At 39.6% G+C, this 25216-nt stretch overlaps 1 protein-coding gene and 1 pseudogene across 2 annotated transcripts in view; both read left to right on the forward strand.

Annotated features, from left to right (window-relative positions):
- The window catches only part of ZNHIT6 (zinc finger HIT-type containing 6), a 58646-nt gene extending 44076 nt beyond the window's left edge, over positions 1–14570 (forward strand). The window contains exons 9-11 of one of the 2 annotated variants that reach the window (XM_059688994.1): positions 8783–8907; positions 9801–9899; positions 14381–14570. In XM_059688994.1, the coding sequence (XP_059544977.1) occupies positions 8783–8907; positions 9801–9859 (184 nt within the window). In that variant the 3' untranslated portion in view covers positions 9860–9899; positions 14381–14570. The remainder of the gene's footprint in view (positions 1–8782; positions 8908–9800; positions 9900–14380) is intronic. The other variant, XM_059688995.1, reaches the window with a different exon arrangement.
- Positions 14571–17991: 3421 nt separating this feature from the next.
- LOC132231985 (U4 spliceosomal RNA) lies at positions 17992–18117 on the forward strand (annotated as a pseudogene).
- The last annotated feature ends 7099 nt before the right edge of the window (positions 18118–25216 follow it).

A 25216-nucleotide genomic window follows, 5' to 3' on the forward strand; every position in this document is an offset into this window, starting at 1 on the left:
ACCTCCCACCCCTGGGGCTCCCAGACTGTGAGGGGGCAGGCCGGGCTGAGGGACCCCCCTCCAGTGCATGAATTTTCATGCACTGGGTCTCTAGTTGGTAATAAGATTTTATACTTTAAAGGTAATTTAGGACCTCTAGCAGGGAAATGACATACTTTTCAGGAATTATGTTTATGATTTATGATGAAACTAATTAATAGAAGAAAAAGCATAAACTTTATAGACAAACAGACCTGAGTAAAAATCCTGGCTTTGTAACTGTAATTTAGTTTCTTTGGGTAAGTCAATTTCTTAGAGCTAGATCCCTATTTTGTAGAGGTATATTTTGTACTTCATTAAAATTAATACATTTGAAAATGTTATAAACACAGTGCCTAGCATTTATTCATCAATTAATTCCTCAAATATTTATTTGGGTCTACCATGTATAGGTAGTCTGCTAAGTAATGGTAGTTCATAGAAATAAATCCTTTTGTTGGGGATGACAAGTCAAATAAACAACTACCACGTTTTCATTGGGATAAGTTTCCTAGTAGAAATCTAAAGCTAAGTAGAAACTCAGTAAGCATTCTCTCTTGTTCCTTATCCACCTCCAAACATTCTTACAGTCTGCACAGTGCCTTAAATATCTAGGCACTTCATTTACTAACTCTAGCTCCCCCCTCATTTATTGGTTCTTAGAATCCCTCTTCCTCCATAGATTCTCTCCTAATTAACATAGGGATTTAATTAGCCTTAGTCTAGTTAACATAATAAGTCTCCTTTGGTGCTAAATTGTATACAGAATTCTGATCTGTAGAGCCTCTTAGATCTTTTATCTTTACTAGGAAGTGTCATTTTCAAAATATGATTAGGTCTCTCAGAGAAGCTTTTGCTTAAAAGTTAGTCATAGTTCATGAGTCAACTACATCATAGAATATATTATTTTAGAGTTGGCAAGAATTACTCTAGGTTTTTTTTGTCTTCCAGGTAAGGGCATTGAAACTCTGAGAAGTTAAGTATCTTACTCAGAATCAATCATGGAGATGCAGAGTTGGGACTACCATAACGCAGATATTCTGAGTTACTTTATTCAACTGTGTTTGCTTATTCATCACTCAACACATATTTACTGAGATCCTCCACTTGTCAAACACTGTTCTAAATGCTGGGAATACAATGGTAAAGTACTAGGTGAAAAGTACTAGAGGTGAAAAGGTTGAAGGCTTTCTAGGAAGCAAGTATATGCAAGGTGGGGAGAACTAGGTTTACAGTTCTGAGTACATGAAACAGTTTATTCTTGCATTATTATTTCTTAATTAGTGCATTATTTCCCATACAAACAACTGTAAACCTATTTTTGCTCCCCTGCCCTGTACACAAGGTAGTCAGGAATAAGCTAGATGTCTGTAAGACTGAGCAGACAGTGGACATAGGAATACACATGGAATTCATAATTTTGGTATTTATAATAAACTACAGTGAGAGGTCTGGTTGGGGAGGAGGTTGACATTCTTTGACTAAAATGAAATATCTGAATCACCCAGAAATTTCAAGTAATCGTGTCATTATTTCATTTGAAGAATATCCTATATAATAATAGGCTAATATGCAGATCTACCAAACGGCAAAACAACTGGTCACTATGATGCACACTGACCTCCAAGGGGCAGACGCTCAATGCAGGAGCTGCCCCTTGGTGATCAGTGCACTCCCACAGGGGGAGCGCTGCTCAGCCAGAAGCCCCGAGCGGGGAAAGCAAGTGAAATAACAGCTGGTGAGCGCAGTGGCAGTGGCGGGAGCCTCTCCTGCTCCCACAGCAGTGCTAAGGATGTCCAACGGCCCCCCAGACTGCAAGAAGTTGCAGGCCGGGCTGAGGGACCCCCGCAGTGCAAGAATTTTGTGCACTGGGCCTCTAGTATACGTGTGTGTGTGTGTGTGTGTGTGTGTGTGTGTGTGTGTGTGTGTCTCTCTCTCTCTCTCTCTCTCTCTCTCTGTCTCTGATTACAAATTATTAAGCAACATAAGTAGAGTAGATAAATTTACTGAAGGACAGATCCAAAGGGATGTGATGGTCAAATTCTTAGCAGGTTATAAATCTACAGTTTACTTAGTGATGCTCTCGTTTCAAATATATATTTCATTTACTGGTTAAGGGAATTATGTGAAATATAAAATGAAAGTTTTCTCTAAAAATTTGGGAAACATATTTTAACTCTCAACATGATGTTAAATTTTCAAGCTTACAGCCACTGAAACTTAAGTTGTGCTTGCATCTGTCCTGTAAATATTCACTCAGCTATGCCAACTAGCTGAGCTTTTCCCCCTAGAACTAATTTTATAATTCTTATTATAAAACTGGTTCAAGCAGAATCCCACACATAAAACCCATTCCATCACTGGACATGTCCTCTCTGAGATGACACAATATTTAGTACCCCTCTCTACATATTTCTTTCATGTGCATGGACATTCTCTAGGTTGATTCTAATGTCTTCTAGTCATCAAATGGTCCCTTACTGAATTCCCTTCTGCCAGAATGAGCTATACTTTTAAAACCAAATAGCAATAAACTGATTTTTATTAGGGTTATGTTTTTTAAATAGCTGAAGATTCAGCTTTTTACATTTGGAATCAGTTAGTTGCACTTTTAACCCAGAATCCTATATTGAGAAATAAATATGACTATGAAGAATATAGGTTAAGTGCTACCTTTGGCAGATATGTAGCCAAAACTTGTAGAATTTTAGAACTGGAGGGATCTTGGTGTTCACCTCATCAGGGTTCTTATTTTATAGTGGAAAATAATTTGTAACCTAGGTACTGCTAGTATATTGTTAAAGTTGTAGACTATTCAGATTTAGTTCCAATATATTTTAGGGAATACAAGAGGTGTAGTGTCAGTGGTCAGATGGAAAATAAAGTGGCTTGTGACTCACTTTTTTCTTTTAATTCTCTGTCTCCTTTTGAGTTATGAGAAGTTTTTTGAAACCCCCTAATTTACTAATAAAGTGCAGAGAAAGAACTTTAGGAACGTGGCCAGTTTCTTTGAAAGTTAGTAACAGTGCCAAGATTAAAAGCATACCCTTAAATATCGAGACAACTTTTATTTATATAATGTCAGTCACTGTAACACCTGTTTAGCCTATTGAGCCATGCTGCCCTTCAAATGCCCCTGTGAAGCCGCCTGGAGCAGGGTCAGCCAGCAAGCCTGTGAGGGACAGCAAGTGAAATAACAAGAGGAAATGTCTGAGAGCGTCCCTAACGGTAAAAGAAAAGACAAATGTTGGTATCTTAATTCTTCCAAACCTAAGTAGTTTGTCCTATGGTAGCAGAGCCATTCTACTAATGGGAACACCAGAGTTTTTGTAAATTTAAAAAAAGATACAGCTGTCTCTTAGGATTTACTGACTTAATGGCTGGCAAAGAAGCTAAAGTCTAAATGTTTTAGGCAGTGCCAAGCTGTACTGTATAATTTGCCTCAAGATAATGGAAACAAACATTCAAAGTGGTTTTTACTCTCTTGGAAATAAACATGATAGGAATCATGCAACAGACTGAGGATTCTCAGAGGAAAAGGGTAGGGAGGGGCGGGAAGAGATTGACCAAAGAATTTATCATATATGCGTAAGTCATGGACATAGACAATAGTGCAGTGAAGGCCTGGGGAAGGGGCAGGATTGGGCAGGAGAGGGTCAATGGAGGGAGGACATCTGAAATATTTTTAACAGTAAAGATGATTTTAAAAAATAATAATAATGTTTTGAAGGTTGTACTAAAAGTTGCAAGACTACATTTAAAATGTAAAATGCATAAAATGGCAAATATGTATTTTAATGCTTAGGTAATAAGTGGCATTCTTTGTTACTAAAAAAGTTCAGTGACTTTGTCCTAAGCTAAAGTTTCTATAAGGATGTGTTGTTGCCGAAACCGGTTTGGCTCAGTGGATAGAGCGTCGGCCTGCGGACTGAAAGGTCCCAGGTTCGATTCCAGTCAAGGGCATATACCTTGGTTGCGGGCACATCCCCAGTAGAAGATGTGCAGGAGGTGGCTGATCGATGTTTCTCTCCCATCGATGTTTCTAACTCTCTCTCTCCCTTCCTCTCTGTAAAAAATCAATAAAATATATTTTTTAAAAAAGGATGTGTTGTTTATTAAATATGAATGTAAAACAGTGTTCATGGCATAAGTCAGTGCTTTTCAGCCTTTTTCATCTCATGCATGGTAACATAAACTAATTACTAAAATTCTACAGCATGCCAAAAAATACATTCTTTTTTTTTTTTTTTAATATATTTTATTGATTTTTTACAGAGAGGAAGGGAGAGAGATAGAGAGTTGGAAACATCGATGAGAGAGAAACATCGATCAGCTGCCTCCTGCACATCTCCCACTGGGGATGTGCCCGCAACCCAGGTACATGCCCTTGACCGGAATCGAACCTGGGACCTTTCAGTCCGCAGGCCGACGCTCTATCCACTGAGCCAAACCGGTTTCGGCAAAAAATACATTCTTTTTTGCCGATCTGACAATAAAACATAGGCATAATTTTGATTCATTCACCTTGGACAGGTGTTGTGTTGACTATTGTTGTTGTTTTTTTATTGAATTTATTGATATGACACCCTATATAATAAAGAGCTAATATGCAAATGATCATCACGCCATCACATTGTAACGGCTCAGACACTCAACACTGAAGAGAGAGGAATGGGGACCAGCCAGGCTGCGGCCTAGGAGAGGGACAAGCCGCCCGCCCCACAGTCCCGGGCGTCAGCGGCTGCGCCTGCACCTGCAGCCTGGGAGAGGGACAAGCCGCCCGTCCCACAGTCCCCTGCGGCTGCGGCTGGCCCGAGTGAAGCCGGCCCAGGTCCTGGGTGCCTGCTGCTGGCCAGAGGGAGTGAAGTCCAGGCCCTGGGTGTGGGGCGAGGCAGAGGCGGTTAGGGGCAGTCAGGCCAGCAGGGGAGCAGTTAGGGACGATCAGGCAGGCAGGCAGAGGGGTTATGGGTGACCAAGCAGGCAGGCGAGCAGTTAGAAGCCAGTGGTCCCAGATTGTGAGAAGCAGTCGGACATCCCCCGAGGGGTCCCGGATTGGAGAGGGTGCAGGCCAGGCTGAGGAACACCCCCCCGCCCCCATTCACGAATTTTGTACACTGGGCCTCTAGTTGGTTCATAAAATTATATGAGTTTCAGGGATAGATACAATTCTACAATACATCATACTTTATTGTGTGTTCACCACCCAGAGTCACATTTCCTTCTACCACCGTTTTTCCCCCTTTTACGCTCTTCTACCTCTCCCCACCCCCTTTTCTCTCTGGTAATCACCATACTGTCATTTTTTTATTTGACAGTATAAGGCAGTGGTTCTCAACCTTGGCTGCACATTAGAATCACCTGGGAATCTTTTTAAAATGCTGATTTCTGGGCCTCATCCTCCGGAAACTCTGTTTCTTTGTTACTAAATGTTGTGGCCCCACCCCATAACAAAGAAACAGAATTTCTGGAGGATGAGGCCCAGAAATCAGGATTTTAAAAAGATTCCCAGGTGATTCTAATGTACAGCCAAGGTTGAGAACCACTGGTATAAGGGAAAAGTGGTAATGCCCCTGACTAAATCGGTATTGCTTGTTTTAAAGATTCTTGCAACATACCAATTGAAAATTGCTTTAGTAGACTAAGAATAACCACTAGTAGCAGAAGAATCAAAGAAACTCAGAATTTCAGCTGAAAGATTATCTAGTACAGTCCGACCTCTTTAATTAACAGACCGAAAAGCTGAGGCCTACAAGCTTACTGACAGTCAATAGCAATATTGCCATAATCAGAAGTTGGCAACATTTTAGAGTTAACATTGAATAAAATTCATTGGTTCTAATAAAAAACACACAACATACCAGATTTCCATTGCATTTGAATAAAATACTTAAAAATCATTCATGATAAATTCTTATAAATATTTGCATCCTAAATGCTTTCTGCAGTGCCTGGTTGGCACATAAAATAGGCACCAAGTTTTAAAAAATAAATGAGCAATTGTAATCATTATAGCTTTAAGATTGAAATAATATGTAGATTATTACATGGTAATTTTTAAGTATCTAAAGGTTCCTTTGCTTGGAACTATTTGATACTGTATCAGCAATAATATTAAGCTCTGATTACCATGTGGCTTTTGAAGAAATCCTTTTCTTTTTTTTAATTGCTCCAGCCTTGGAAATCTACAGAACTTACTGAATATTTAATATTGTAAAAAGAAATAAAATACCTAAGACAGAAGGTATACACAGAAAATTATTTACCAAAAATTGAAATAAATGGAAAACATTCCCTTATTGGGAAATGTCTTTGAATAGAAGCCTGATTATTTTGTTAAAATGCACAGAAGATAAGTTACTGCAAGTGTTTATAGGATACTGTTAGAAGAGTTTCTACTTGAGAATTCAAGTCTTATTTTCTCTTAAGAAAAATGTAGTTATATCCATTTTATATTTTATTTTATAAGCTCATGTTATGCTTTGATGTCTAATTCAATCTCATTTTCTTTTGTATAATTACTGCTAACTTTTTTTAAAATGCTACATATTTCAAAGGGAAATAATGTTTAAAAGATGTGAAACATTTAATCCTTGAATGCTGGAACCACTTTTAAAGTATCATAAGCACATCTGTAATACATTACAGAAGGAAAAGAATGTATGTGTTCTGTGGCCTATGGGCACTAGGGTGGCTGGTTTAGGAAAACTGAGTATTTTGCATTTTGAGTTTTAACAAAAAAAAATACTCTGATTCTAAAATGAAGAACTTAATCTCAGGGGTGAGCTTTGTGGTCAGGCAAACGTTAAGTCAAGTTTTGGTTTCACATTTATTCTCTCCCTTGTCACCTACTTCTTAAAAAGAAATCAGTTTTTCTACAGTGGGCTTGCCTTTGCATTCTATTTTTTAAGTACTTTTGTTTTCCCTTATTTGATAACTATGACATGGGAAAAACTTAGAACAAAGAAATCACTATACCAGGAGTTCTTAGTAAGTATGCTACATGTCTCAGTCAGCTGCAGGTTATGGAGTAAATAATTTTTTACTAATTAAGAAGTAGCAAGGTTTGTGAAGGATTTACTCTTAAAACTACAGCAGACTCAAGTGTACCCCAGTGATAACTTCACACTTGATCACTTGTATTCCATTATGCTTTTTTGGGCAGGAGGGAAAAAGGTGGAGTTAGAGCTGTCAGGGCTGGGTATCCCTTGGGATGTGTGTTGTGTATGTGAATATCATCTATCATTGGTAGAGATAGAGAAGAAAAGTTAGAGAACTTCTGTGCTCTGTTGGTGGATATGATCTCTACTGTTTTCCTCTTTGACATGACACGATATTCACATGCCAGCACATTCCTATATGCAACTAAGTCCCAGTAAGCCAGCCGAAATTCCACCCCTTTCGATCCTATTCCAGAAAGCAGGCAAGGGACATGTTAGGGGAATGCATCTTTAATCAACTCACATTTTTTTAAGTAATGGCATGATGATTTCATATCTTAAGGATATGAGCATCTAAGAACCTGTGATACATTTGACAGCTATTTCATATATACACCATGGCTAATAAACTCCATATTTCTTAAGTTTTGTGTTTTTGCCTCATTCAGAAACCTAAATCTGTTTTTTAAAAATTTTTAAATAAAGGAATGTCGTATTTAATTGTATGGCAATATAAATTTTTAGAAGCTATTATTGGAATGAACTTCTTTTAAAAAAAAATTCTTTATTGTTTAAAATATTACACGAGTCTCCTTTTTTCCCCATTGACCTCTCCCCCGCCACCCCCTCCTCCAAGCACAAGCCCTCACCCCCCGCCCCGGTACTGTCTGTGTATTGGTTTTGCTCATATGCATGCATACAAGTCCTTTGGTTGATCTCTTACCCCCTCATCCCCCATCTTCCCTCATAGGTTGTGCAGTCTGTTCGATGCTTCTATGTCTCTGATTCTATTTATGTTCATCAGTTTATGTTGTTCATTATATTCCATAAATGAGTGAGATCATGTGATATTTTATCTTTCTCTGACTGGCTTATTTCGCTTAGCATAATGCGCTCTAGTTCCATTCATGCTGTTGCAAATGGTAAGAATTCCTTCTTTTTTTACGGCAGCGTAGAATTCCATTGTGTAGATGTACAGTGGGGCCTTGACTTATGAGTTTAATTTATTCCGAGACTGAGCTCGTTAACTCAAATTACTCTGTCAACTCAATGCAAAAAATCCGCCGACAGCTGGTATCTCAAAAAACTCGTTAGTCGGGACACTCGTAAGTCAAGGCCCCACTGTACCACAGTTTTCTAATGCACTTTACAAAAGTATTTTGTAGCCAGTTATTTTACTGACATACATTACTAGAAATTATCATGGAATGGTGTTTATTTTTCTTTTAAGGCTCAAACTAAGTTTTTTTGAGGATTTTTAGATAGTCATTAGATACCATTTATCCAAGATAATTTTATGATACATAAAACGTAGATATTATGTTAAAGTTAGTCTTTATTCCTTACTTGATATAAAAATTAATGACTTATCCTAGAGCTTTCCTAATGTCTGTTTATTTAATATGCTTTTGATTTAGCTTTAGGACCTTCATAATAATAGCTTTTACCTTTTTTTAATATTAAATTTACTATATTATAAGGAAATAGCTACTGGATTAATGTTATCACTTTAAAATTTTTTTAATGTAAGGGCCTCTGATAAATGTTATTTATGAGTAGTTTTTAATATTAAGAGCATTTTCTTGTTTTGCTTTTTTTATTATAAGATATTATGAACTGGATCCTCACAAGAGTCTCCTTGACAATTTGAGGAACAAAGTGATCATTGAGTACCCAACATTACATGTGGTATTGAAAGAATCCAGTAAAGACATGAACATTCTTCACGAAGGTAAGTATCAATTTGTTCCTGTAATGTTCAGAATAACTCTAGTGAGACCAAGCAATAGGGCCATCTGTATTACCTTACATATGTGTTTTCCCAGTAGATTTACACACGTTTACTCTATAGCTACAGTTAATACTGTAAGTGACAAATGAGCTGCTCCTGTCTGGTTTGAGAGAATGTAAGCTATCAATTGTAAAATGACTGAACCAGTTTAAATGCCTGGCTATAAAAGGATGCTCTTTGTCTTACATGAGTCCTATGTGTTACTTACCTTAACTCAAAACCATTAGATACCATTTTCAGTTAAGAATTATAGGTATAGGCCAAGTTTCATTGTAACAAACTCCAGGTTAATATAAAGTCCTTGGATTGGATTGAACTCTGGTGTTTAAGATAATATTACCTGAAATATGTAATTCGGTTTTATTGCTATTAACAGGAAGTAACCTTGACTGTAATGTCTTCTCTGGACAGTATATAGTAGCTCTTATTCTTGGGAAAGTTAATAGGGAAAAATAATTTTCCCAAATGGCCAAAATTTTGTCAGTTTCACAATTTGAAACTAGATTTTTAATTAGCAAATTTGAAGTTTCTAATAATCAGTTATGGATTTCTAAATCTTAAGGTTAATTCTTTTTTATATTTTTTACAGTTTGAAAATAGCCGGGGCGGGGGGGGTCCTCAAATTAAATAAGAAATTTTACTTTTAAGTGACCAGTTTCACTTTTTTTTTAAGGTTGTATAAAACCTTGCTTTTTCCTTAACATAATTCACATAGCTCTCTCTCTAAATGTTGGTTTCAGGGAAAGTTGTTTAGTAATGTGGGTTACTAGCCAGGGCAAACATTGTCTATGTAAATAAACATGCACACACAGCACCTCTTTTACCTTGTTTAGGAATGCACATTGAAGTAAGGCTTCCTGTAACGAAGCAAAAAGAAAAGCTACTTTTGTAGTGCACTTGGAACCTTCTTAAGAAACATTTGCTCCTTTTGGGTAGGTGTATGATGTTTGACTTATCTACAGGAAGCACAAGTGACTTGTGCTTTCAGTATAGAGGATAGTTTAGAACTGCTCTAGCAAAGAACTAAGGAGGATCCGACAGGATTTGAAGGAGCATACCAGTGTTGTCATATCGTAAGTACACATACTTTAAAAAACAATGCCAGGCCTTCCCATACATGCATTTCTTTGTGTAAACACTTCAAGGTGTCTGTTTTGTTTTGTGGGGGTTTTTTGTACCTTCTCAAACCATTGGATATTCTTCAGGGTGGTCCCTTAATAGAGAAGAAGGGTTATATAAGAATAGGACATTTTCTTTGGAAAGCCTTGAAATTCTCTCTCCAAAGCCAAAAACCTGAATTTTTAATCTTGAGTTCATAGCACAAGGTGTCTCTCTTCTAGTTTTGGGGAAATGTGTTTCTGGGCTTGGATTCAGTAGTTTTCACAGTTGATGGTTGTTATAATGTTTGTTATTGTAGATTGCTATAATTTACTTTGTTCCCTATGTTGATGAGCAATAGGCAAGTTTTGTTTGTTTGCTTTTTGCTTTTTAAGGAATGAAAAAAGTTGACTGAAAAGATTTAGCAGTTAAGGTAACTCACTAGATTGGAGATGTAGAGTGCTAATCACCCATCTCGTTTCAATCCAGTATGAAGTGATCAGAATAGTGTTACTTGCTTCACAGGTCTTTGCCAAAATTAACTAGTAGATCAAATGACTTGATGAAAGCGTGCTTCATTTCAGTCTAAGGAAAAAGAATGGAGCTCTATTAAAAGAAAACAACTCGGCAACTTCAGTAAGCAAGGAAAGGGAAAAAGTTCGAAAATTGCAATGCCAAATAGTACAAAGCCCCATTAATTTAAAAATACCAGCATAATATATTTCTCTGTTGTTCTAAGATAACTAAAAATTAGAAAATGCCTCTGCCTTTGAGAAGGAATCCAACCCAAAATTGATTACTTGAATTAGTGAAAATACCTGGCATAGCAGCTGCTCATACATCAGTCTGTTGTTGGGCCAATGAATCCTTTCATCCCTTCTCCTTCTCTCTCCTCCTCTTAGCCCTCCTTTTCCTTCTTTCTCTTCCTTTCTCTTTCAGAGTGTGTGTGAGCTAATGGGTAGATCTCAGGAACACAAATGTAAACTTTACAGTTCAATAGGTGCTAAATAGAGTTTGCATTAAGTGCAAAGAAAGCCAGAAGAGATAACAACTTGTAATATGGAGACACTTGAAGGACGCTGCTAGAGTTTATAAAATTCCACAAGGATGGGGGCATATCTTGGATGGAAGCTATTTCAAGGCCTTATTCATAAACACCAGTTTGGTTGCTGGTACAATCTTAAATCTAGGTACTATCGGCAAACCTCAAAGAACTTGACAATTGGAATATGAGGCTAGATCGAGATTTATGATTGTAGTACCAACTCTTATTAGCTTTGGGCCCTTGAGCATTTACTCTGCCTCTCTGAACTCTATTTTTCTTATTTACACAGTGGAGATAAATGGGTATAAACCTCAAGCAAAATAATCTCTATTTTAACCTTAATTGTTATAGTGTTTTTATATATTACTAGAGGCCCGGTGCACAAAAATTTGTGCACTCGGGGGGGAGGGGGGGTCCCTCAGCCCGGCCTGTGCCCTCTCGAAGTCTGGGACCCCTCGGGAGATAACGACCTGCTGGCTTAGGCCTGCTCCCGGGTGGCAGAGGGCAGGCCCAATCCCTAGGTGAAGCCCCTGGTCGGGCTCAGAGCAGGGCCGATTGGGGAGTTGGGGTGCCGCCCCGTCATGCACAGAGCAAAGCAGATTGGGAGGTTGTGATGCCACCCTCAGTCACGCTCAGGGTAGGGCCAATTGGGGGGTTAGGGCACCATCCCCTGTCACACTCAAGGCAGGGTCGATGGGGAGGTTGCCGCGCCACCCCCTGTCACGCACAGATCAGGGCCAATCAGAGGGTTGGGGCGCTGCCCCTGTCACACACAGAGCAGGGCCCATCAGGGGGTTGGGGCACCGCCCTCTTTGACCCACAGAGCAGGGCCGATCAGGGGGTTGGGGCGCCGCCACTCTCACACTCAGGGCAGGGCCGATGGGGAGGTTATGGCTCTACCCCATCACACACAGAGCAGGGCCTGTGGGAGGGGAGGGGTTGGGGAGCTCCCCGCTATCAGGCACAGAGCAGGGCTGCTCAGGGGGTTGGGGCCCCGCCCCCTGCCACACACAGAGCCGCAGGGCGATCAGGGGGTTTGGGCGCTGCCCCCTGTCACGCTGATCCCGGTGCCGGGAGGCATATTACCCTTTTACTATATAGGGTAGAGGCCTGGTGCATGGGTGGGGCCGACTGGTTTGCCCTGAAGGGTGTCCTGGATCAGGGTGGGGGTCCCCACTGGGGTGCCTGGCCAGTCTGGGTGAGGGGCTGAGGGCTGTTTCAGGCTGGGAGTGACTGAAGTTCCCAACCGCTCCTTTTTTTCTTTTTTATTCTGGGCCAGCTTTACCTTGAGGCTTGGCTCCAGCTCTTAGGCCTCAGCGGCTGAAAGTAGGTTTCTGGCCTTTGCTTACAATGTTGCGAATCTGCTGGCTGAAGTCCGGGCGGTATTTGTTACAATGTTTCTTAAACTGCCCGCTCAGAGGCCTGCAGCCGCAGGCGGGGAACGTTGGTTTCCTCCAACGATTCTCCGTCACTGAGGCAAGCAAGCCTCATGTTAGTTTCAAGCTGCCTGGCTGCCGGCCGCCATCTTGGCTGACAGTTAATTTGCATATCTCGCTGATTAGCCAATGAAAAGCGTAGCGGTCATACACCAATTACCATGTTTCTCTTTTATTAGTGTAGATTTCCTTTTAATTTCACCATACAATGAAATTAATAGAGTAGTCACTCTGGATCTCATTTTGCAGATAAAAGAAAAAAAAGAAAGAAAGAAAAACAAAAACCTAATCATCAGAGATATGCAAATGAAAATCACTTTACATCTGCCAGAATGGCTATCATCAGTAAATCAACAAACAACAAGTACTGGCAAGGATCTGGAGAAAAGGGAACCCTCCTGCACTGCTGGTGGGAATGCAGACTGGTGCAGCCACTGTAGAAAACAGTATGGAGTTTCCTCAAAAAATTAAAAATGGGAATTACCTTTGACCCAGTGATCCCACTTCTGGGAATATATCCTAAGGAATTTGAAAGAATATATGCATCCCTATGTTCATTGTAGCATTATTTACAAAAGCCAAGATTTGGAAGCTGCCCAAGTGTCCATCAGTAGATGAGTGGATAAAAATATTGTGGTACACTTACACAATAGAATAGTACTCACCTGTTTAAAAAAAAGGAAAGAAAGGAAATCTTACCTTTTGCAACAGTATGGATGACCTATATTAATGCTTAGTGAAATAAGCCAGTCAGAAAAAGACAAATACCATATGCTTAGTGAAATAAGCCAGCCAGGAAAAGACAAATACCAGATTATATATATCGTCTAATTAACAAAATAAACTGACAAACAAAATAGAAACAGAGGCATGGAACAGACTGACAGCTGTCAGAAGGAAGCGGGGGTTGGGGAACTGGATGAAAGAAGGTGAAGGGATTAACCAAAAAATATATACATAACACATAGACACAGATAACAGTGTGGTGATGGCCAGAGGGAGATGGGGGTGGGAGGGTAGGTGGAGGTGGGCAAAGGGCTGGGTAATGTGGATGGAATGAGACCTTGCTTGGGGTGATGGGCGTACGATGAAGTGTGCAGAGGATGTTTTATTGAGTTGTACACTTGAAACCTTTATGGTATTGTAAACCAATGCCACCCTGATAAGTTCAGTAAAAAATAAATAAAATAAAATTCTGAGTCTTCAAAAACAAAACTGAAAGAGTGACTTGCATTTATATTGATACCACAAAAGTGCTACCCCAAGAGATAGATATAGGGAGGAAAGGTGCAGTCTCTGTCCTCAAGTTTAGTGAGTGATCATAGACTTGCATGCTCTAGTCGAGGCAGCTCCTGTAAAGGAACTCCATTTCTGCTCTGAGTCGTCTTTCTTGTGAAAGGAAGGACATGGCGATTAGCTAGTCTTCTGTCAGCCCACATTCACTCAATGTATACTGCCCCTCAATTTTAAGTTTAAAAAATATCATGGAAAAGTTTATTCCAACCACACTTGGCTAGCCTATGTGATAATCGCAATCTATTCGGTGGTATGAGTGTGGGATCCTAACCACACTGTGAATGACCATTCTCAAGTCTTCCACACAGTCAGGAAGGATGTTACCTCACAAAATATAATTGCCACTTTCAGACATCATTTCTCTATTTACTGTGGCCAGAATTGTATATCCCGGCTGCCTGGGACATGACATGGTTTGTCTACCCCTGTGAGCAGTGCTATTGGTATGCATCAGAAGGAGAAGAGAAAAGGAAAAAACAGAACAGGCTAAATAGAAACAGTATAAACATGTGACTGTATGTTTATTTTTTTTTTTCAGTGAAAAGTGAATCTACCAAGAACATTGGCAATGAAAATTGAGCACTTCTGGAGGAAGGAAATATCGAGGTTGCAGAGGACAATGCATTGATTAACTACTGTTGGGTGATTGGGTGTATTGTCAGTGGGTTTGTGCGATTTTTTGTTTTTCTGAAAAGTAAACAATCTAAAAAAATTAAAAAAAAAAAAAAGATGTGTTTTCTAGCCTCTTGAATTGACTTACGAGACCTATTAACCCCTCTTTTGCACCTGGTTGTCATCATGCTTATTTTAATTAGATCCTGGCTTTTAGTATGTTCAGTTATATAGTCTGAAACATTTTCTGATTTGATACAAGGCCAAACCCAAGGATTACCTTTGTCAGCCACAAAGGTGTCAAAAGGCCATGTGACACACCAGCTAACCACCAGTTGCCCATTCTTGCCTTTGATATTTATATGTAACTTACCCTCTTGAGATAAATGAATGGGTCTTTTCTACTTGGTAACACCCAGTAGTATGTCCTATATAAAGGCTGAATAAATACATTTAGCTACTATTTCTTATATTCAGTCAGAAAGTTAGCAACTCCACATCATTGTCTGAACCATCAATGCTCACAAATGTGGCCGCACTTGTTCTCACAGTGAGCTGTGTCTTATGAATTCTGTGCCTTTTATCCATTTTCACTCCACTCTTGTCATTGCCACACAGGGGTATTGTGATGACCAGTGTTAGGCTGTGTTTTGAAACATCCAGCTATAACTGAAGGAAAAACACTTGGAACTCTTTAGTGTTGTTGGATTGTATATGTGTATGTATGATATACCTGGCTTAATTTATACCTTATGGCAGCTCTGTATACATTATGATCTCACATATTGAAATTAAATGTTCCTAGTTTTATTGGAATTCATACAGTTATGAAATTGCAGCATGACTATAAAAGATTATTACATCTGTGTTGCATCTGTGTACTTAATGGTTAAGAAAAACAAAGATAAAATTGGACATTGGTGATATCCATTTTTTGTTTATGATTGGAATAAGTTTTAGACCAAAAGGAAACCAAAGGCATTAATTTAAAGAGATTTGGAAAGATTAGAAATATGAAAAAATACATAATGAGAAGATGAGCCTAGAAGAAACTTGTAGAACACAAATATATAAAACTTGTGGTAGAAATTGTGGAAGAGAATCCAAAGACAGTAATGCCACAAAGACCAGTTGGTATAAAATTGTGGAAATGGGATTTATAGGAAATAAGTTATTGCAATCTAAAATACATATACTTCCTAAAGCAACTTCAGGAATCTCCCTCAGTCAGTAAAAAATTTCTTTAGAATTATGTCATTCACAGTACTGCTGGGGAGACAACTAAATGGCATTTCAAAGGATTCATATTTAATCTAAAAGGGAAATTTGTCTTCTTGAAACCGGCAAGAAATAGAATGAATTGAATCAAAAGTGTGAATAGATGAATAGAATTGTTATTGGGAAAAGTGGGGCGAGGTACATAAATGAACATGTGATCTGAAATCAGGGTGGAGAGGAATTTCCTGACAGTGAAATCTGTTATGATGTAGTCTCATTTCCAAGAAAAGTGTTGAGTTTCATCTCTTTTAGAATTTAAACTGAAAACTGGACAAAAACCAAAGGGGGAAAAAATCTACATGATGTAATAATGCGTCTTTGCCATCTCTATAGAATTGTACTATACTTTTCAATTATAGACTATTCCTTAGGAAAGAATTTAACTAGCACAGTTCCCTTAAATGAACTAGCAGCTCATGTGAGTAATATGCACTTTTATTCCCATAGGATTTACAATAAACATGTGTTTTAGTGAATAACCATGTCAACTGCTTGGAGGGGGTGAAATTGGAATAATTGAGGGCTCTAGAAGTTTGTAGTATTAACACCCAATGTCTTTTTTTAGAGTCCCTTTCCATTTTGAATTCTTTACAAATTCTGATGCATAAACAAATTCCCTGACCCATGTTAAGTGCAACATCCTGCATTTTGTTCATGACTCACATTTTAAAAGGAGTAAAGCTCCACCTGGCCTTCTTTATTTTTTAAACAATGGTTTCAAAGAGAAGGTAGGCCTTTCATAATTGCTAATTATTATATGTGGGATTATTAGCCATAAATTACTGTAAACAAATCTTGCACCTGTTCACATTATAAATATAAATTAAAGAGAATTGCTATCATTTAACTCTATAACTTAAATATAACTTAAATATAATTTAAATTTAACTATGTAATTTAAATATAAAGATATTTAAGAATACAAAGTGTAGTTGAGCCAATTTGTTTCCCTGTAGCAAGTGGTGGGACTCAGGCTTCATGATGTAGAGTAAATCATTAAACACATAACTGTAATGCCAAAAATTTCCTTTATACATTTTGTTTAATTTGGTTGACATATACAAGTGACATATACAAGATACCTAGTTTGCTTTTATTTAATCATACACCACTGCATTAAACTGTGTTGAGTTTATTCTCAGGTAGATATTGTGTACTTTTGATTATTAATCAATTGTCCCTTAGGAACTCAATTCAAAGTAGTGTCAGCCTGAAGGGCAGTCAATTTATTAGTTCATAAACAAGAAAGTTTATGTAGATCCAAACACCCAAAGAAGCCGTCTTTCCATCTCCCACACTTGCCTCTGGTTTTTTTCTTCCTGGATTGGTTTTCTCATCTAAGCAGACTCTTTAGGGATGCTCTTTTTGGGGTGGGAGACAGCAAGGTGAGGATGTTGGATGACAATTTCAGCTTACGTCATCATAACCAAAGCATGGTAGTAAGTTTTGTAAAATGTGGGAGAAGAACTTTGATTTTGTCCAGGTTGGATCACCTTTCATCCCTGAGCTGATCAGGAGAGGAGTTCCCCCAAAAGAAAGGGAAATGATCAGAATACCAAGCACTAGGCTCTCCTGAGACAGCCTGCCATTTCCTCACCTGGCTTCACCTTCACCAAGAGTTAAGAATTTGAGCCCACATGCATTTGTGAACAAGGGCTAGGTGAACAACGGAAATGATTCATCTTATTTCGGGCAGCATTATTGATAGGGGTTACTCTAAATTATTTTACAAATGAGAAAACCAAGGAACATAGATGTTAAAGCTTATTCTTAGGTCCAGCTGTTAAATGATAAATAATGGAGCTTGGATGTTTTTCTTCTCTTAATTCCTGTCTGTACCTGGCATTATCTTTCTTCCTATCTATATAAGTATTGATAAAATCATTCTGTATTTAACTGGTCTTGAAGGCCAAACCTGTGGTTGATACTTACATCATCACAGCATCAAGCACAGTTTCTGGCATAAAGTTAAGCCCTCAATAAAGACGAGGTGTTGAGATGTGGTGGGAGGAGTAGGGAAGTTCTCCAGGTTGAAAACAAAAAAACTTTTTAAGGCTTTCTAGTACCTTGTTATCTCCCAGTCTATAGGAAAGCCCCTGACTCGGGATAATATTAGTAGCTGAAAACTCAGAACTTAGCATAAGCTAGGCACCACTCTAGGCACATTATAGCTGTTAATCATTGAATCCTCACGATCCTGTGAGGTGGGCACTGCTGTGTTTCATGGAATCCAAAATGTCATTAATTAAAAATGTGCCAAGCTTTGCGCAGTGGTAGTATCGTAGCCAGTGAGGTTTATCCAAGGCGCGATTATTGCTAATTGAAAAAAAATGCTACCAATTAAATTAAAATAATGCTTTTTTTTAAAGTTTGACACATTTATTGCTGTTTACTACAGACATTCATCTCAGCTGTTTCTCCCATCGTGACCGTATGTTATTATTTCATTTGCGTCAACAAAAGAATATGCAGCACATGCTCAGTAAAATGGTCAAAAATTAAGTTTGCCTACATTGTAACGAGTTAAATTTGTGTGTGTGTTGATATAATTAAATCATGTAAGTAAGAACTAATCGTTCTATGTACATTTCTATTGTTTTGCTTGGGGCTTACTCTAAGCTTAAATGCAAACAAACACGGTATTAGGAATATAGGCAGGCTACTTCTCTGGCATTATGACATAATGCTTTTTAAAAATTTACTTTTGGGTGTTTATACAAATGTAAACAGCTTTTTTTTGTCATTTTATTTCAACAATCTAAGACTCCCCCATTGTAAGATACAGCATTTTGTATACCACTAAGAACACGGCTTAATTAATTGTGTGATACATCCATCCTGACTTGAGATGTTAAAATATGAAAAAAATAATATAGAATTGATGTAATGTAGTATCGAGACAAATTTTTATATCATTTTGTGCTTATATAAAAGGAAACACATAAGTGAAATTAACTAGGTAAGGCATTCCTAACGCTTCAATCTGACATTTGTGACTGAGACCTCGTAATGCAGCGATTCTCAGTGAAGTACTCTACAACTGTTGCCGTGATTTTCATTAAAGTTCTGCAACTTTCAATGTTGGTGTTAAGAAGGATTTCTATTCACAATCGGGACAATGATTCATGGACTGAAACCCTGAAGGCTTGCAGTTGTCCATTCATGCCTCCTAAAGCAACGACCAAGTCTCCTTGTGCACAAACAAGGACAACTCCATCGAGACTGAGGCCTGGCCAAAGCTGTTTGAGACTAAAGATTTCACAGATGCTACAATTAAGTTCAGTACTATCGTCCCCACTTTATATGGGCAAGGAAACTGAGTCCCAAACAGATTGGTCACATGGAAAGTAAATAGATGAGCCAGGATTCAAATCAAGGCAAATTGGGCTTCAGAGGACAGCCCTGAAGTGGACTCGGCCATCGTGAAGTCATACTCTATTTCATGATGACTTGGAGTGAATACTATAGTTTACTGCCACTTAAAAATGGAAAAAAAGTATTTTAATAAGCTACTTTATCAGCTTATTTTTCAAAAAGGTAGGCCAGTTTCTTCACACTATGTGAAACTGCTTTTCTTGGAGGCTTTTCTCTTCAACGTTGGGCTGCAGGCTGTGATTCTCTGAGCATGTTTAGTTTCTGTCTTTTATTCATGTCACATACTTCGCTGGTTTGGGCATAAGAACTAATCACTTCAGTTCGTTTAAAACCAGGTACTAGTGCTGAAGCCGTTTTCTTTCAGTGGATTTGAGGATATTAGTATCAAGTCTGTTTCAGTGTCCATTATGAATTAGGCGCCGCCGAGTTGAGCTTGGCGCACAGCAGTTGCAGCAGACCTCGGGGAGCAGCTATCCAGGACTACATCGATGAATGATGAAGGGGCTCACGTGTAAAGGACAAAAGGACGCAAAGGCAACTGTTAATGATTGTCACACTGGCTTTATGTTGAGCCGTAGGAGGAACATGTGCGTGCCTCGCTGGGAACTCCGTCTGAAAGCTGCTAGGCCTTGCCTATGGACAGCACAGGCTCGGGGGTCAGGCCGGGGGCAGTTAGGACAACCAAACGAGAAGTATGGTTTCAGGACCTGTTGGAATTCTGGGGAACGGCTTCAGAAGTGGAAATGGGGTGGTTGGAGGAAGTCCATGTAAAGGCTCGAACATATAAATAAATGGAAGGCCTTGTAAACAGTGGAATGTGAATCTTAACCTTTAATTTCATGGAATTAAAGCAGGTGTTCATGCTCTGAACTGTATAACCAAGAAGTAAACTAAGCCACGTGATTTTTAAAAGGGAAATGCCCTATCTCGAGTAGGTAATGCAGGGACTATCAAATAGTGGTTTCACTTCTGTATTTCAGAAAAACTTCCCTTCTCCCAGGTTTCTGCTAAGCACTTGAAATTATTTTTACTGTGGGAAGAGATTGTCACACACCACCTCTTGGTATCATGATTTCTTTTGGCTCCTTGAACAGTGGGTTCTAGTTCAAGTCCATATGGTATGAATCTGGTGCAAAGACAGTCCCTAAAGCCCAATAACTTCTTATTTTTCCTAGAGCCCTGTGGTCCTCCTCTTCTTGACTGCTGCTCTGTGTTCCTAAAGAAAAACAGTAGAGTCTGATCTCTGTGTTTTGAAGTTTTGGTGGTTGGTGAACCAGATGCTGTGATGCTGTGCTTTAGGGCCCCAGCCAGCGTAGAAGAGACAGCAACTTTTTCCATGTTCCTGACAGATTGGAAGGTGTTTTTTCAGTCTCTGCTTCAGATCTCTCCCTGGAAAGGTTTGTCAGTTGTTCGGCCAACATTCTTGGCCTCTGCAGCTAGTGCAGCTAAGAAGCCTGTAAATAGTTTCTGCCACATTTGGACCCTCACAAACAAAACTTCTAAGTATTGGAAATGGAAAACTCGCGGTGGTGAGGAAAGCCAAGCGAGAGCGGGCAGCCAGTCTTCCAGGTGAGGAATTAATGGGGCTCTGTAAGAAGGAAGCTACTGTTTGTGGCTGACCTGTGTGTGGACAGTCGAAGGGAGAACATCCAGATGTTCTTTTCTCCCTTTCCGTAGTGGCAAGGAGAGTGGGGTGAGGTTGGATTTGATTTTTTTCTCTAAGCGATCACATTCTTCTGTCCTAACCAAACTTGTGTGCCCCTTAGGAGTGAGAAGGAAACCAAGTTATTTCTCAGTTCTTTTAGCGAATCGAAAGTACCTTATTTGAAATTCTATAACTTAGCTCACCCAACAGTACTTTATGATCTATAATCTCCTATAGTCCTACTTAGTATTTCTCCAAAGAATAATAATGTATCTGTAAAGCTTAGAACAAGTAACGGTGCAAGTGTAAGTTATATTAAAGGGTATGGTGAAAATCTGTTGTTTGAGACCCAGCATGCATCCACCTGTTTTTTGGTAACCATACCTTGGGCCCCCTTGGGCAGCTCCCAGCTCCCCCTGTTCTCATCTATCTGGTTTGGATGGGATTAAGCTCATCGCAGCTTCTGAGTGGGATTTCATCAATCTAAACAAATCAGAGTGTCCCACTCCTGTGAGCGATTGCATGCATGGTTCAGACTCTGCAGGTGGCCTAAGCTGGTGCAATCTAAGGGAGCCACAGGACAGGCAGGGCGCAGACTCGGGTTAGCCAGTTTTGCTATTGTAAGGACAGCCAGCCTGAGACTGGTGACAACTCAGAGGAGGCTGATTAGGTCTAGATTAAACTAAGCCATCTATCCCTGTGGAATGTTCAGTTGATTTAGCCAGTACACTCTTTTTTTTTATTTTCTTATTTGAGTTTCTTTAAGTTGGATTTTCTGTTAACTGTTTTAAAATTAATGCCGGAAATGAAGTGTGGCAGGTTATAGGCCCTGGATTATAGAATTGGCTGAATCAAGATGGTGAGGAGACCCTCTGTATCTTAGGCTAGAATGTTAGTAAGGATTACATTGCTCTGTAAAGGGGCAAGCAACCTAAGGACATTTTGTGGAAGTTGCATACAGCACTTCTGTTGACCCATTTGTAGAATTTGGCCACATGGACACATCTACTTTGCAAGAAAATGGAAGAAAGTCATACACATATATATAAACACACATATATATACACGCACACACATATATATGTATATATATATTGCTTTCAGAGAGAAAGGGAGAGAGAGAGAGAAACATCATAAGAATGAAACATCATAAATGATTCATAAGAGAGAATCATTTCTTGGCTGACTCCTGCACGCCCCACAGTGGGGATCGAGCCCGCAGCCCTGGCATGTGCCCTGACCGGAAATCAAACTTGTGACCTTCTGGTTCATAGGTCAGCGCTCAACCACTGAACCACTCCAGCCAGGCAAAAGTCTTTACTCTGGGAGCAATGTGCCTAACTAAAAATTATAGATCTTATTACTAAGAAGGAGGATTAAATAGGCATTGGGGCACAAGTAACAGCCTTTGCCTCAGTTGGCCATTGACAGTTCTTGCTTTGTGGTCTCATGTGTATTGGCACCATCAGACCATAGATCTCCCTGAGCTGCAGCTTTAAGGGACGTGTACAGAACGTTCAGGCTATAGGATGTATTGGCTGAAGGCTTTGTAAATGTTACAAAAAAGAAATTTGTTTTGAAACTAATGCTTCTAAAAACCAAGAAGGAATGAAACACTAACACCTCTAAAAACTAAAACACTTTCTGCCTGTGACCTGCAGTCTAAGTCAACTGAGCACAGTAATCTGGATCCTTGACTGAATGCAAAAGCCAAATTCCTTCCTAAAGCTGTTTGAGCAAAAGAAGGCAGAAGAGAAAAGTATAATAAAGAAAGATGAGGGCCTGGAATAAGTGTGATCTTATAGGCCTCTTCTAGCATCCTTCTTTATAACCTTCCAACCTACCAGAAGGGATAGTCATGTCCCTGAAAAGAGGCAGATAGTGTGCAGCCTTCCAGAAAAAGGATAGTAGTTGTTTCTTCCCTCTCCTGGTCATTGCTTTGCATTGTCCCATACAGATGCCAGTATGGAATCAGAAGTCATTAATTTACAGCCATCCCAAACCGGTGTCCTAAATGAAAACCCAGTCAGCTAGATCTCTAGTTACTAACCCATGGAATTGACCAGTGTATTAATCATAGTTCTCCAGAAAAACAGAACCAGTAGAATGTATATATACATATATATAGAGAGAGAAATAGATGTATTACAGGAATTGTTTCATTTGACTATGGAGTCTGGCAAGTCCCAAGATCTGCAAGATGAGAAGGCAGGCTAGAGACACAGGAGAGCTGATGCTTCATTTCAAGCCTGAAGGAATGTCCCAGTTCAAAGGCAGGCGAGTCAGCCTTTTGGTTATATTCAGGCCTTCATCTGATCTGAGGCCCACCCACATTAGGAAAGGCAATCTGCTTTCCTCAGTTTTAGGATTTAAGTGTTCATCTCATCCAAAAACACCCTTACAGAAACATCTAGAATAATGTTTGACCAAATATCTGAGTATCCTGTGGCCCAGTTAAGTTGATGCATAAAATTAACCATCACAACCAGAAACACATAGATGGGAGCCAACTAGAGTCATGAGAGATTTACATCACAGATAAACCCCCCAACTCTGACAGATGATTGCCCAACCCCTAAATCAGTTCTCAGGGCCCAACAAGCAGTGGCTGCTAGATTCCACATTTAGGGCTGTTCAGTCCTCTGAGAGGCTCTCAGAAATAATGGACAAGGGAGATCCTCTTGGAGAGTGAAACTGAGGCAGCCCCAGACCTTCACTCCACTGCAAATTAGAAAGTTTGCCATTTCTCTCCAAAGGCTTATATTATGTGTGAGGACTGATGGCCATTGGATATTTTACTTTCTCCCCTTTACAATTTGGAATTCTTTTTGCAATTCTTGTTTTGACTCTCCCATTAGAGGTAGGATGTGGCTAAACGTATTTACCCACAGATCACTGAACCATGAAGAGTCACTTGACATGATTTGCACATTGGCATGAAATATTGGATTTGGATCTGGCTTTAGTAGCTGGATGAGATTTCATATTACCTCCCTGGCGGGGGGGGGGGGGGGGGGGGGGGGGGGGGCGGGGCGGGTTTGTGGAAGCTGTGGGTTGATGTTGGGCAACCAAAATCTGGATTGTCACATTGCTTAGTCCTCCTATCTCGTTCTCCACACGTCCTTTGAGAGCCACTTGCCCTCATTCTCAACTGTATGGTTTGGTTAGGATTGACGCCCCCTCCCCATTCCACCCTCTCAGCCTCAGTAATTGGTTAAGGGATGGGCATGTAAATCCATACCAGAGGGAAGGCTAGAGCTCAATCTCTGTCCCCCATTGGGCTAACCTTTGTGGGGATGTGAGCTTCGGCACTGCTGTAACCATGTTGGGCGCCACAAGAGGAGGGCAGCCTGAAAATCAGCCTAGAAGCAGAGCTGAAACTTGGGTCCTAGTAACAACGTGTTGCCTTCATTTTCCAGTCATTCTGGAGTGCTTCCCCCTCATTTGCCACAACAGCAATCAGAGTTTCCCAAGTGACACAGAGAGTGTGGGACATTTAAATGAGTCCCTCCTTTTAGTGGGCTTGTCCTCTTTTTCCAAACAGGTCTCCCCTGTGTATGATTGAAACCTGCAGAGCCACGGAATTTTAGGACCTTAGAACCAAAGGACCATAAAGATCAACTAGTCCGGGGCCTTCCAAGGTGCCTTAGGGTAAGCAAGGTGATTTTTAGGTCACTCATGAATATTTTTTAATTTTAATAAATTGTAATGAATCCTAGTAAAATACAACTAACATTTTCACATCAAACTTATGATTTCACAGGTTTTATGTAATGCTTTTACTTAAAGGGAAATTGACATTTTGACAGATTAATAGCTCTTTTAGGGATTGCCCAGGTGGTAAATGAAGGTTGAGAGATACTAAATGTGGAATCTTATAACTGGAAGGGATCCTAGAGATCATGAAGTCACTTCTCATGTCAGAATTCCCTCCAAAGCACCTCTCACAAGTGGTTATCCAGCCTCTGCTTGAACACCTCCAAGGATGGGAAGCCTATCGCCATTTGAGGCAACACAATCCATTCTGGTAGTTCTGATAGTTAGAAAAATCTCCCCCATACTAAACCAAATCAGCCCTTGGAATTTCTTTACATTTGGTTCCAGTTCTTCCCTCTGAAGCCACTCCCCCCTTCAATTGTTTCAAGACCTTTACTTTGCCCGCCTCCACTTCTCCCTCAGCATATACACACAAACACCAAGTCTCTCTTCCTGGACTGTGATTTTTTAATCACTCCAGCATTTTCTCATTCTTTTGGGTTTTCTTAATTTAATACTCAATTGCTTTGGTTGCTATTAAAGCTGTGTGTCTAGAACACAACTTCCTATATGTACAGCGTAGACTAAACTAATGGAGCGATCCCACCCTTTATCCTGGACCTTATGTTTTTATTCAGGCGGCCTGCAATCACCATAGCCTGTACTTGACCACTGAGTGACAGCATCCATCCTTTTTTTTTTTTTAAC

The sequence above is a fragment of the Myotis daubentonii genome, chromosome 3 (genome assembly GCF_963259705.1).
Source record: "Myotis daubentonii chromosome 3, mMyoDau2.1, whole genome shotgun sequence".
NCBI lineage: Eukaryota > Metazoa > Chordata > Mammalia > Chiroptera > Vespertilionidae > Myotis > Myotis daubentonii.